Source organism: Nycticebus coucang, chromosome 9, assembly GCF_027406575.1.
Source record: "Nycticebus coucang isolate mNycCou1 chromosome 9, mNycCou1.pri, whole genome shotgun sequence".
NCBI classification, from domain to species: Eukaryota; Metazoa; Chordata; class Mammalia; order Primates; family Lorisidae; genus Nycticebus; species Nycticebus coucang.
The window spans coordinates 33,056,180-33,069,487 of record NC_069788.1 but is presented as its reverse complement, the minus strand read 5'-3'; the positions used below and the strand labels follow the sequence as shown (position 1 = coordinate 33,069,487).

General features: G+C 38.8%; 1 protein-coding gene across 1 annotated transcript in view; it reads right to left on the bottom strand.

Moving 5' to 3' along the window:
• The window catches only part of LOC128594928 (24-hydroxycholesterol 7-alpha-hydroxylase), an 89,721-nt gene that overhangs the window by 54,132 nt on the left and 22,281 nt on the right, over positions 1-13,308 (bottom strand). The window contains exon 7 of the mRNA XM_053603841.1: positions 11,343-11,433. Within this exon, the coding sequence (XP_053459816.1) occupies positions 11,343-11,433 (91 nt within the window). The remainder of the gene's footprint in view (positions 1-11,342; positions 11,434-13,308) is intronic.

Sequence of the window (13,308 nt, the reverse complement as noted above, 5' to 3'; positions counted from 1 at the left end):
AAAAATTATTGACTGGCTCTGAGTAAGGTTTCTCTTTTATACAAAGTCACACAATCAGCGACAGCATTGAATATGATGAATCCTATTCCTGACTCTGTAAACCACTGAAAAGTCTGCATATACATTTTTTGATGCACAAATCACAACATTTATATAAGATAGACATCATTTCTGTGCAGACATATTTCTATTAATCAATCCTGTTCCTTGTAAATTAACAAAAAAAAGTTTATTAATTTCTTCCTTAAAGAAATGCAAAGTAAAACTAACCAGCAAAAAAATGTGCTTGTGAATGCTACCCTATGTTAAAAGAAATAGGTGGAAATAGGCCAAATGCAACCAGTTCAATTCAAGTTCATTTTTATTTACTTGCTTTTTGCTTATTTTTAAGATAGACTGGGCCCCTGCTGATGGGTAGATTCTTAAGGTGGAGCTCTGAGTTAGAAATGAAAATTGCATTACAATACAGTCTATATGGGACCTAAACGTTAGTGCTTCAGATTGCTTTTGATCAGTTGTCCATGAATATAAGTATTTATGCTGTTGATTAATCTTTCATGATCCAGTATTACTCTGATAGTTATTTTGAAAACAAAAGCACAATAAAGCTAAGAAAACAAAATACATCTAAGTATGTACTCCTACGGGTTTTTTTTTTTTTTTTTTTTTTTTTGTAGAGACAGAGTCTTACTTTGTTGCCCTCGGTAGAGTGCTGTGGCATCACAGCTCACAGCAACCTCCAACTCCTGGGCTTAGGCGATTCTCTTGCCTCAGCCTCCTGAGTAGCTGGGACTACAGGGGCCCGCCACAACGCCCAGCTATTTTTTGGTTGCAGTTTGGCCAGGGCCAGGTTTGAACTCGCCACTCGGTATATGGGGCCCGCGTCCTACCGACTGAGCCACAGATGCCACCCTGTACTCCTATGTTTTGACCAAAATAAAAAAGTAAACCATATGGTAGGTTAATGAAATGTAAATGTAAATATTTAAATAAATAAAATTATATATGCCCTAAAACCGAGTTAATATTAAAGTAAAAAATTTTGTTCTTCACCTCTGTGTATGCAATAATATTCACAATACTGAGAAGAATAGATAAAAAACCCTGTAGGAGTAGGAAGAAAGTAAGAAAAAAACATATCTCTCTTTATCAAAACATATGAAACAAAATTTGATTGAACTATGAGTGTGGGAATTTTTAAATAAACAAAATAAAAAGGATGACCATTGGTTTTTAGCCAGCACACAGGTGTTCCAGTTAACTTCTGCACTGTTTTTTAAAATTGTCAAGAGTTTATATGAGCTAAAGTATCACAAGAAATACAGGGAAATACAACTGTACTTAGTCTGCTTTCGTGGAGTCTGCAAGCAAAGGTCACCTCACCTGAGAACAGACAAGGAGCATGTGTGTGTGTATACACACAGACATACATATTTATATTTATAAAAGGATACATAGTTACATATAAAATGTATGTTTATAAAAATATATGTATATAATAACATAATAAACACTCATATTATGCTCACAAACATATATAAAAGTATGTATTACATTATTTACATAGACACATTGACACATGTCAGTTTTTGGCTATGTGAAATCTGAACCGTGGGTTCCACAGAAGCTTGCCCATCATCACGGAGCAGAAAAACGTCAGACTGTTGTTTTCCTTGCCTCCCTTGAAGCTGAGACATTACCATGGAAATATGACTTTACCAATCACATCTACCAACCCTCAGACTTTGAATCAAGAGTTAGAGAAATAAAGAAATGGAGACTAGGGATGGAGGGAGGGGGGTGGGGCCTTGGTGTGTGTCACACTTTATGGGGGCAAGACATGATTGCAAGAGGGACTTTACCTAACAATTGCAATCAGTATAACTGGCTTATTGTACCCTCAATGAATCCCCAACAATAAAAAAAGAAAAAAGAAATGGAGACTAAAAAATCTTCTTTGGCAGCCACTGCAGTTTTTGCAGGATGAAGTTTCCAGGGACACAGTGTCATTCAGCATCCTATGCCAGGGGCCACGATGTGCTTGGCATGAGTGGCAGGGTTGTGCTGGCCAGACCAGGTCTGCAGCCTGATTTGGAGAATAAGTCCCGCCAACCCTTGTTTTCCAACCCTCCTAGAATTTCTGTGAACTACCGCATAAACATTTAATAAATTATTTCATACATATATACTTTTCTCTTTCACTAAATCACCTAGTGTTAGGTTCTGCTGTTTGTCTCTAACAAATATTGCTAATAAAATATAGAAAGAATAACCTGATCAATGTAAGGGAAAAAGTGACAAAGTGTACATATTAGGAAAAATAAATGGAGCCAAAGGAAAGACGGGTCATATTCCCCAGTGGTGGTGTGAGGGGGTCAGATGAGGAAGGGAAGACACATCTACCCAGATTTTCTACTGTAATCAATGTGCGCTGGACTTTTTACACTGGAAACATCTGCAGAAGTGAAGGTAGGAGGAAGGGGAAGTCTGAAAGCCAGGAACTAGTAGGAAAGCCAGGAAACCAGGAAGGAGCAGGCACTAGCTCCATAAGAGGAGAAAGTGGGGAGCAAGATGGTGCCACACACACCTAGGGGGGTGATCTTTCTGCATGAACACCAAACTCAACAACTATCCACACTAGCAAGCACCTTCAGAAGAACTGGAAATCAGGTGAGTGATCTTACTTCCTGGGTTTAACACTGTGTCAAGAAAAGAGGCACCTAAGTGGGCAGAAAACACAATCTTGCGTTGCCTACATACCCCCTCCATTTGTGGGAGTGCTGCCCTAACAGGCCTAGAGGAAAGAGAATCTGTGTGTTGGGGGAGGGAGAGTGAAGAGGTTATGGGGCTGTACATTGACACAGTGGAACACAGCACAGGGCAGACTGCCAGTACTCATGAGGGGAGTATTTAGACTAGCCTGCCCAGAGGGAACCCCTCTGCCTCCAAACCTGAGTGCCAGCTAGCCCCACCACCAGGTGACAAAAATCATCCTGGAGCCTGGAATAAATTCATAAGGCAGTTGAGCCACAAAGATCAGAGTCCTTGGGAAATTCCTACAGCTATGCGGCCTTGGAGCCAGCAGACTTGGGGTGCAGGTGACCCAATGAGATACCAGCCACAGTGGCAAATCCAGTGCCTTTGGCATCCCTCCCGAACTATAGGCAGTGTGGCTCAGGGAGAGTCTTCTTCCACATGGGGAAAAAAAAGAGAAAAGTTCTGAGGACTTTGTTTTACAACCTAAGTACCAGCTCAGCCCCCAGTAAAATAAAGTACCAAGCAGACTCCTGTAGTCCAGGCATTAGTTCCTGGATGGCATTTCTGGACCCTCCCTAGGCCAAAAAGAAACATTCTGCCCTGACAGGAAGGACTTAGTTCTGGCAGAATTCACCATCTGCTGACTGAAGAGACCTAGAGCTTTGAATAAACATCAGGGGTAGCCAAGCAACAGTCACTACAGGCTTTGGGAGAGACTGGGCTGGCTTCAGGTGTGACCTGGCACTGGTGGTCATGAGGGAGGGTGTATCCACATCACTCCTTCACCAACTCCAACAGGCCAGCACAGAGAGGGAGGAAAGAGAGTGAGTAATCCAAGGAATTCTCCTATATCTTTATTTCAGTCACCTAAGGTGGAATAACCAGGTATCTAAGAGTCACAGCATTATTGGGGTTGGCGCATCCCTAGTACTAATATGGCTGTAGTGACCAAAGATATAGATAACAAAAATGACAGCACAGAATTCTTTTTGAATATCTGAAAAGACTTTTCAAGAAGGCTAAGTACAAACAAACCCAGACTGCAAAGAATGAAATAAATCCCTAACTCTTCAATGCCCAGACATTGATGAATATCCATATGCATCAGAAACATCCAGGAAAACATGACCTCACCCAATGAACTAAATAAGATCCCAGTGACCAATCCCAGAATGACAAAGATAGGTGACCTTTCAGACAAAAACAGTCAAAACAGCTGTCCCAAAGAAACTTAATGAACTTCAAGACAACACAGAGAAGGCATTCAGAAGCCTATCAGAGAAATTTAACAATGAAACTGATATATTAAAAAATGTAGAAATTCTACAGCTTAATTCTTTCTTGACAAACTGAGAAATGCACAAGAGTCTATCAACAGCAGGATTGACTAAGCAGAAGAATCAGTGAGCTTAATTGACAGGCTATTTGAAAATAGAATCGGAAGAGAAAAAAAGAAAAAGAATGAAGCTCATCTACAAGGTCTAGAAAATAGTCTGGAAAGGGAAAATCTAAGAGTTATTAGCCTTAAAGAGGAGATAGAGAGACGGAAGAAGAAGGTTTATTCAAAGAAATAATAAAAGAAAACTGTCCAAATCTAGAGAGTGTTATCAACATTCAGGTTGGAGGTCTCAGAACACCAGGCAGATTTAACTCGAACAAGACTACTCCAAGGCATTTAATAATCAAGCTCCAAAAAATCATGGATAAAGACAAGGTCTTAAGGGAAACAAGAAGAAAAAAAAAAGAGGAAGTAGCATATAAAGGTCCTCTGATAACATTTGGCAGCACCCTTTTCAGTCAAAACCTTATAGGCCAGGAGAGAGCGGCTTGACATATTTGAAGTCCTGAAGGAAAAAACCCTTAACCCTACAATACTGTAACCTGAAAAAATATCTTTTAAATGTGAAGGAAAAATACTTCCCCAGACAAACAAAAGCTGAGGGACTGCATCAACATCAGATCTGTCCTCCAAGAAATGCTAAAAAGGAGTTCTTCTATCTCAAAGAAAAGGATATTAATGAACAGTAAGGAATCATCTGAAGGTATACAACTCACAATAACTGTAAGTACACAAATACAGAATACTCTACTGCTGTAATTATAGTGCATAAAGCATGTATATTGTGGTTAGAAATACTAAAATGTAAACTGTTAAAAATAACTACTACAACTTTTTGAGAGAGAGTATAAAAGGATGTAGATAGAAACAACAAAAACTTAGGAAGCAGGGGGAGGTTGGAGTTAAAGTGTAGAATCTCTTTCAGATTTCTCTTTATTTCTAAAAAGAGTTTCCATATGTTTAATAAAATTGGTTATAGAATGTTTTTTTCTAAGCCCCGTGGTAACCTCAAAAAACTGAAAAAACTACCGTATGACCCATTGCTGGCTAGAAATCCAAAGGAGAGGAAATCAGCGTATCAAAATGACACCTGCACTCCCACAAAAACCAGTAGTGTTGAACCACGGTCAAAATCAGCAGCACAGTAGTTGGTAGGTAGGGCCTTTTGGGTTGGAACTTTTTCAAAACATCATTCCTAGAAAATTCTCATTATCTAACAAGCTTAACTGTTCTCTAGAAGACCATATTTGCAAAACTGTCTTTAGCTGACTTGAGTCAGAGCTCACTCAGTGTGAAAATCCTTTCCCCCAGGGGTGTTGTTGAAAACCTATAAAGACAACTATTTAACTTTGCAGCTACCTGAGGCAGGAGGTTGTTTTTGGTCAAATAGGCAAATCAGAAAGATTAAAATGAAAGGCTAGGGAATGCGATGTTCACAGTGGGTTTGAAAAGGTCCTGTGTATTCTTAGGACTGTAGAAGGCTGTAATTGTCCTAGGCTGTACTCATACTCAAGAAAAATATAATAAAGCCCTGAACTGTTACCTATTAGTCAACCTGGATGCTCTGCACAAGTAGGAAATGAAAGTTAAGGCAGAATAGTCAACCACCTGGTTGAATGTTGAAGGTATGTCCCCACATACACAAAGGAGGCCCCTTGGTAAAGGAGAAACTTATAAATTCTTCGTGTAAAGAAATCTCTGTCCATTTATTAGCTGACCATTAAACTGAGCATAGGCATCTGTGCCCATCCATGATAAAGAGTGCAAATATGGGTGGCGCCTGTGGCTCAGTTGGTAAGGCGCCGGCCCCATATACCGAGGTTGGTGGGTTCAAACCCAGCCCCGGCTGAACTGCAACCAAAAAAAAAAAAAATAGCCGGGCGTTGTGGCAGGTGCCTATAGTCCCAGCTACTCGGGAGGCTGAGGCAAGAGAATCGCTTAAGCCCAGGAGTTGGAGGTTGCTGTGAGCTGTATGATGCCATGGCACTCTACCGAGGGCCATAAAGTGAAACTCTGTCTCTATAAAAAAAAAAAAAGTGCAAATATTACAGAATTAGTTAAGGAAAGTTACTAAACAATCAAATAATAAAAAGTACAGCAACAACAAACCCTGAGGAAGGGGAAGAATCTAATTTGAAGAGTTCCCATATCATATTTTTCTAAATGTACAGTTTTCTACAAAAAATTACAAGACATTGTGATAAAGAGCGGCCCCCTAAAAGACCCAAGTTTGTCTCAACTTGTTTCAGTCTTAGTCCCCCGCATGAACCCCCTCCTTGAGAACAGGTTTCAGGACAAGGAACAGGTTTCAGGACAAGGAAGTTCCCTGAGTTCCCCAAAACTATTAGCAACAGACAAAACAATGGTAGAACAGACCCCAGCCCCTTGCAATGGCTAAACAATGGTGGAAAGCTTACTCAAGCAAAATTTCCCAAGCCAAGTTTGTCCTCATGCTAGCTGCCACGATCCAACCCCCTGAGTCAACCAGCCCCCCTGACTGTACTCCCGCCCCGAGGTACCCTCTGAGCTAACCAATCACCACCTTCTGCTTCTGTTTTTGCTTGGCTTGCCACAACAGCACAAAAATGGTATAAAAAACAGCCTGCTTTTCTCTTCGAGGCCGTTTGCCCTTTGGGCGGTGACCCGCCTGCGCAGGTGTAATAAATCACCATCTGATTTATACCTGAAGTGGGGTCCGTCTGAGTCTTTTTTCCAGTTGGCAAATGAATACAACAACATATTATAAGAAACATGAAATAAGATATGAAATAAGAAACCACAGTATTGAAAGCTCATCACTTTCACACCATTATAAAGTTAGAAAATCATAACTCAAAACCATTGTTAAGTTAGGGACCATCTGTATAGACCATTCACAGGGGAAAAAAGGAATCAATAGAAACTGTCTGAAGAAACCCAGATGCTGGACTTAACTAACAAAGACTTTAAATCAGATAAATTTAATATGTTCGAAGAACTATGGAAAGCATGTCTAAAGAGCTAAATATAGAATATCAATAAAGAGAAAAAAATTGCAAATAAAGATTAGAGCAGAACTAAAGAATAAAAAAATCAGTAGAAATAATAAATCAAGCAAAACCAACAATAGATAACAAGTACTTCTTTGAAAATACAATTCAAAAATATTTAGCTTCAACGACAAAGAAAAATAAAAGAGGACTCAAATTAGTAAAATCAGGAATGAAACATATGCTTTCCTAATGACCTTACAGACATAAAAAGGTTTGTGGGAAATACTAACAATTGTATGCTAACAAATTAGATAACCCAAATGAAATAGACAAATTCCTAAAAAAGACTATATGGAGACTGGGTACCTGGGAAGGGTGAGGTCTAGGAGAACAGAGGTTTTCTCAAGGAGAGCCTAAGAATGCACCTGCGAGGTCTTTCTCGTGGTGACTCAGCTCTTAGGAATTTGTAAAAACTTAACTTCCTGGGACTTGGAGGCTGAAGCTTGCTTCCACTTTGGTGAGAGCCCATGATTCTGTAAAAGGCAGAGCCAGCTTCTCCAGCTTGATTCAAACTGATGAATGAGAAAGTTACCCGTGGGCCAGAATTTTTTGACTGGGGATACAAAGGAGAAGATGGAGCCAGATGGGGAGTGAGGCCATTTTGAAATCTTCTATGCCGTTTGCTCTGCTGGCTGAAATAAAACCCTTCCTCTTATAAACATGGTGTTTGGGTGCTCTTTCTCTCCACTGGGCCTCCTCTTCCTGCAACAATATGACTAAAAGACAAACAAAACTGACTCAAGAAGAAATTGATAATCTAAATAGACCTGTAACAAACCAAAGAATGAATGAATAAAAAAACTTCTCAAAGGAAATTCTCTTGATCAGATTTCTTCACTGGTGAATTCTACCATGTTTAAAGAAATAACATCAATCCTTCAACACACTTTTCCAAAAAACAGGAGAGAATACTTCCAAACTTGTTCTTTAAAGCCAGAATTATCTTGATCCCCAAACCAGGCAAAGACACAAAAAGAAAACTATAGGCCAATATTCCTTATTCGTATAGGTGCAAAATTCCTGAACAAAATACCAGCAAACTGAACTGAGCAATGTACAAAGAGGATTATACACTGTGAGTAGGTAGGATTTATCCCAGGAGAGGAAGAATAAATAGTACAACACCTGAAAATCAATTCATACAAAACATCATATTATAAAATAAAACATTATGGTTAGTGAAAGAAGAATGAAACAAAAGACCACATATTATATGTTTCCATTTATGTGAAATGTCTAGAAAAGGCAAATGTGCAAAAACAGTGAGTAGATTAGTGGTGGCCAAAGGCTGAGAGTAGAGGGAAACAGACAGTCACTCCTAATGGGAATGGGATTTCCTTTTGGGGTGATGAAAGGTTCTGGAACTAATAGTGTTGATGGTTGCACAATCTTACAAATATACTAAAAAGTACTACATTTTATACTTCAAAGAGGTGAATTTTATCATACATAAGTTATGTAGAAACGCAAAAATTAAAAAAAAAGGATGCCTGTTACATACGTACAGATTTAGGGTTCAAGCTGGCAGGCTGAAAACAAACTTCTACCTTCCTTCTGTCTCAATGTCCCATTAAAACAAAAAGAGAAATTTTAAAGAATAAAAGCATAGCAGGGCTAGAAAATAAGAAAGGGAAGAAACAGACAACAAAGACTGAGGAAAAACTAGAAGACAGAAGGTAGACAGGATCAGTTAGAGGAATTAGAATGCTGAAAACCACACCCACCCAGGAGCTAAGTTAGCATCTTAGCAAGGAAACCTTAAAGAAGTTCCAACTTCAATGGAAATAGACAGACAACAACAGGGTGAGGGGCAGCTATGAAAGCCGTTAAAGAACCAACTGCTTTCAGAAAAGTGGTACTGAGTCCCACTTTTTCCTTACCCAAATATTCAGTAGTCATTTTTATCCTGAGACTTTTCTTATAAGAAAATTGGGCAAAGTATTTGGGATGAACTGTAGGAGTGTTGAGGCCTGAGAGTTATATTTTTGGAATTTCCCAGCGGCCCCAAGAAAAAAATGGTGACCTTGCAATAGATAAGAGCACAGAATGGAAAACTGTGGTAAGGAACTAGATTACTATTCCATACATGTTTAATTTGATTGGATAAGGGAATGCCCTGATATTTGGGCATAACGTTATCTCTGAGTGTGTCTGTGAAGGTAATTCCAGTTGAGATTAGCATTTCTACAGTAGCCTGAGTAGGGAACTGTACTGCACAATGGGAAGGGAATATTTATTCAGCATTCTCCAGAGGAAAAAAGCTCAATGGATGGATTGGATGACACCCACTGTGATAGTTTATTTCGTGTCAATTTGACTGGCTGTGGGTTACCCAGCCAGTCTCCGCAAGGGTGTTTCTGGATAAGAGACTAGGATTTGAATTGGTGGACTCAGTAGATTGCCCTTTCCAATGTAAGTGGGAATCATCTAATTCATCCAGGGCCTGCAGAGATAGCAAACTGTGGGACTTCCCAGCCTCCAAAATCACACCAGCTAATTCCTTATAATTAGTCTCTTTTTAGCTCTTGCTCTCACTTTTTTTTTTACACCCTATTGGTTCTATTTCTCTGGAGAACCCCGAGTAACACAATACATGTTAATGTTCTTTCTTTGACAGGATCCTGTGTAAGGACACATGGATATCTCTAAAGTATCAACCTCTAAAGATTGATCAGTGGTCTGCTCGCACAACATCTAAATTTCTAAGCTGCTACTACATCTTATGCATGGATTGCTCTAAATAGTTTCTGCATAAGCCTGGTAAAAAATATTTGATTTTTTTTTTATAAATGGTTTTCAATTCTGCAATGGTATCTTATTGACTGAAAACATCCATGTAATTCAGCTATTCTACTGGTACTATTTGACAGAGTGTTTTCCTATCAGAAGAGAACAAGTTTTGAAAATAAACAAGAATACATAAAAAGAGATAAGGTTTTGTCTTTCTACACCACAAGGGTGTAGAAATTTAGATTAATGCTACACTTCTGCTGTGGCCTTTTGATTGGAGAGGAATCTCACATTATGCCTACCATCCCCATATCCACCCTTTTGTTTCCTAAAGACCATGAATTAAAGACTCTAGAAAGGAAACAGTGAAAGAGAACACATGACAGTAAAGGACACATCACCTTTTCCTATTCATACACCTGTGGGCATGTGCATTTCCCTTTTCTCTATGCAAGCTCCATAAAGGTGAGTGGCTTTTTCTCATGGACCAGTGTATTTCTAGAATCTAACCTGTTAGCACTGTTGACACTTGATGATTCCAACATTCACCATTTCTCTGGTCCAGCATCTGCTGATTCACACCCAAGGCTGTAGATATTTATGTTGGTAAAGCTAATTTTCTTTTTGGTTTAACTTAGTAAGAACCAATTCAAAATAAAGAAGAAACTCCAAATAAAACATTTTCAGCAATCGAGGAACAGTGGGACAACCGCTCTCTGGCATCTTATTTTACCTTTTGCCCTAGTATCATATTGTTTCCTTTCAAGAAAACCTAATCATTTCTTACTATTTTTAGATTAGAATATATAATTTGACATATTAAGGTTTTTCAAAATCTATTTCCCAAACAGATCAATTTATGCTTATGGAACAAGTAGTTGAGCCCTTTCCATTTGAACTCATTGCTGCTTTTAAAAACACATGATGAATGAAGAGCCCAAAACTGGACTGAAAGTTGAAGACAACAATCACTATCTGCAGTTCCCAACAACTGTCAGGATTTGTTCATTTGTTTGTTTGTTTTTTAATAATTCTTTGGTGGCAAAACTTACCTGACCTCCATACTCCCATAAGGGCTGTTATATGACATCTGAAATATTCGCTACATTACTTTTATAAAATCTGAAAATCCTGAATTCCAAAACTGTAGACTTGTAGCTCAACTGAGGGGAGGGGCCAAGACATTAGAAGAAAAAACACCATACATATTTAAGCAGGAAAGTCAGGCAAATCACAATCCCTACAGCACTTACTTCATCATTTGGAAAATAGGAGAATTGTACTAGATGATTTCTAAAATCTTTGACAGTAATTATATTCTAGGATTCTACCTGATGAATTTATGTTTGGAAACATAGCAAATTATATTGAACTTTGCATTATGTCGAATTTGTATAAAATCACAGGTATTTAGTTTTGCCAACGTGTAACAAACATCCATTATTAGATGTGTCTTTTAATGTAACTTAATTCAGGCTCAGTACCTGCCGTGCCAAACACAGAAGCCATGCCTTCCATAATGGCCTTGTGGATGTTGGGATGAGAAAGGATAAATGCGAGGGTCCAAAAGGCAACCTTAAAAAAAACAAATACCAATATGAATTCCTTTGAAGGTGAACGGAAGCATATTTAATATTAGCTTTAGAGACAAAAAAATAAAAAATAGGATAATGTTTAAATTAACATTAAAAGCAGATTAGTAAAAAGAATCTTTGAAAACAACTGAATTTATGAATGAGATGTAATATATTTCTAAGAAGTCAGTTTTGTAATTTTACTGTCATAATAGTTTAACTACATTATTTAAAAAAAAATTAAACTCCTATTTTCATTAAAAAATGAGAAAAGTATGGTTACTGGTAACAAAATATGTTTGTTACCAATCAGCAATATACAGTGTTACATAGGCATATGTTAAATATTCAGAAGCAATAAACTATGACACAAGATTATTAAACTAAAGAAAAACCTTTTAAATATTTAATTTCCTTCAAATGTAAATGAATTAGCAAATTTTATTCTGCAAATAAAACAAGATTATTTAAAATAAACCCTTTTGCCCTAGTATCCTAGGTATGCCCTAGGAAACCATACCTAAAACCCCACAAACTCAATTATGAGAGTATTCAACATGAAAAATACCGTCATTTCACATCTGAATCTTACCAAACATAGTATACTCGCATGTTTTCTCCCTTGGCCAAACAAAATTATTTCATATGTCTCCTCATTATGGCATTAAAAGATAAAATTAGACTACTAAATATCTTGGAAGTTAACTTGCTTTTCAGGTAGATGTTTTTGCTTCTATTGTTAGATGATGTAATAAAGGAAACCTGTATAAAATAATTGAAAGAGGCTTGGGTTTCCGTTTTATTTTTTTTTATCAAACATTTAGTGCAGAATCAGTTTCATCTAGGAAAATCTGTCCTGAAATGACCCTGCCAATACTTTGTGTAACAAATCTTGTATGAGGTAACATTATACACTTTTAAATAATCCCTATACTCCCCTCTGTGGTCAAAAGAGGAAGAGCAATTGTCTGAAACAAAGTACTCAAACAAGCCAAGTTCAATACAGCTCATTTGTCATATTTAATTGAAAGTGCAAGGACAAGGACAAGTATGGTACTGTTTACACAAACAAGGTGAACCAAGAACCAAGAACCCTAAAATCAAGAGACTCTTTTTTGAGGGCATTATCTAGATTAAGAACGATTTACCCTGGAGATTCCCTAGCATTTTACACGATGCTCAGAGAGCTCTCGTATCTCAGGCGTCTTTTTCTACTATTTATGTACAGATGAAAGTGCTTAATTATTGGATTTAATTAATAACGATTCCATAGTTAATGCATGTTATTTAAGGAGTCAAGAGTTCACACGGGCAGAAAAAAATTTTTTAGTAACAGTACATAGATTTTTCAGTTACACAAAATACAGCTGCGCAGCGACCCGCAATCAGCACCCTCCAGGACCTCTGAGGAGCCTGGGGACCTGCCATCTGCACCGTCCTGGACCTCCGAAGGAGCTGCGCCTGCCTAACCTGGGTGAGAGCTGCGCTGAGACGCACTGACCCACTAACCCACCCCCGGGCCTCCCCACGCCCTCACCAGGAACTCCGGGAGCTGAGCAACTCCACGTCCTCCCGCCTGGACCCTCCCTGCCTCCACACTGCCTGCTCATCTGGCCAGGGACTCTGGTAGCTGCATGACCTCTGGAGCCCTCCCTGCCTCTGCTCCTGGCCAGAGACTGCTTGAGCCTTGGGCCCTCTGTGCCAAAGTCACTGGGCGCCAGGCACTCTCAGAATCGTGTAAACCACCCCCCACCCCGTTGCTGGATCTGGGGGTGTCATGCTCCGGAGCTGCTCCCCCAACAGAACTCCCTGGCTGGGGCAGCCACAGAAGAGCTACACAGGGTCACTCCCTACAAAGATCCAGCAACAATAGAGT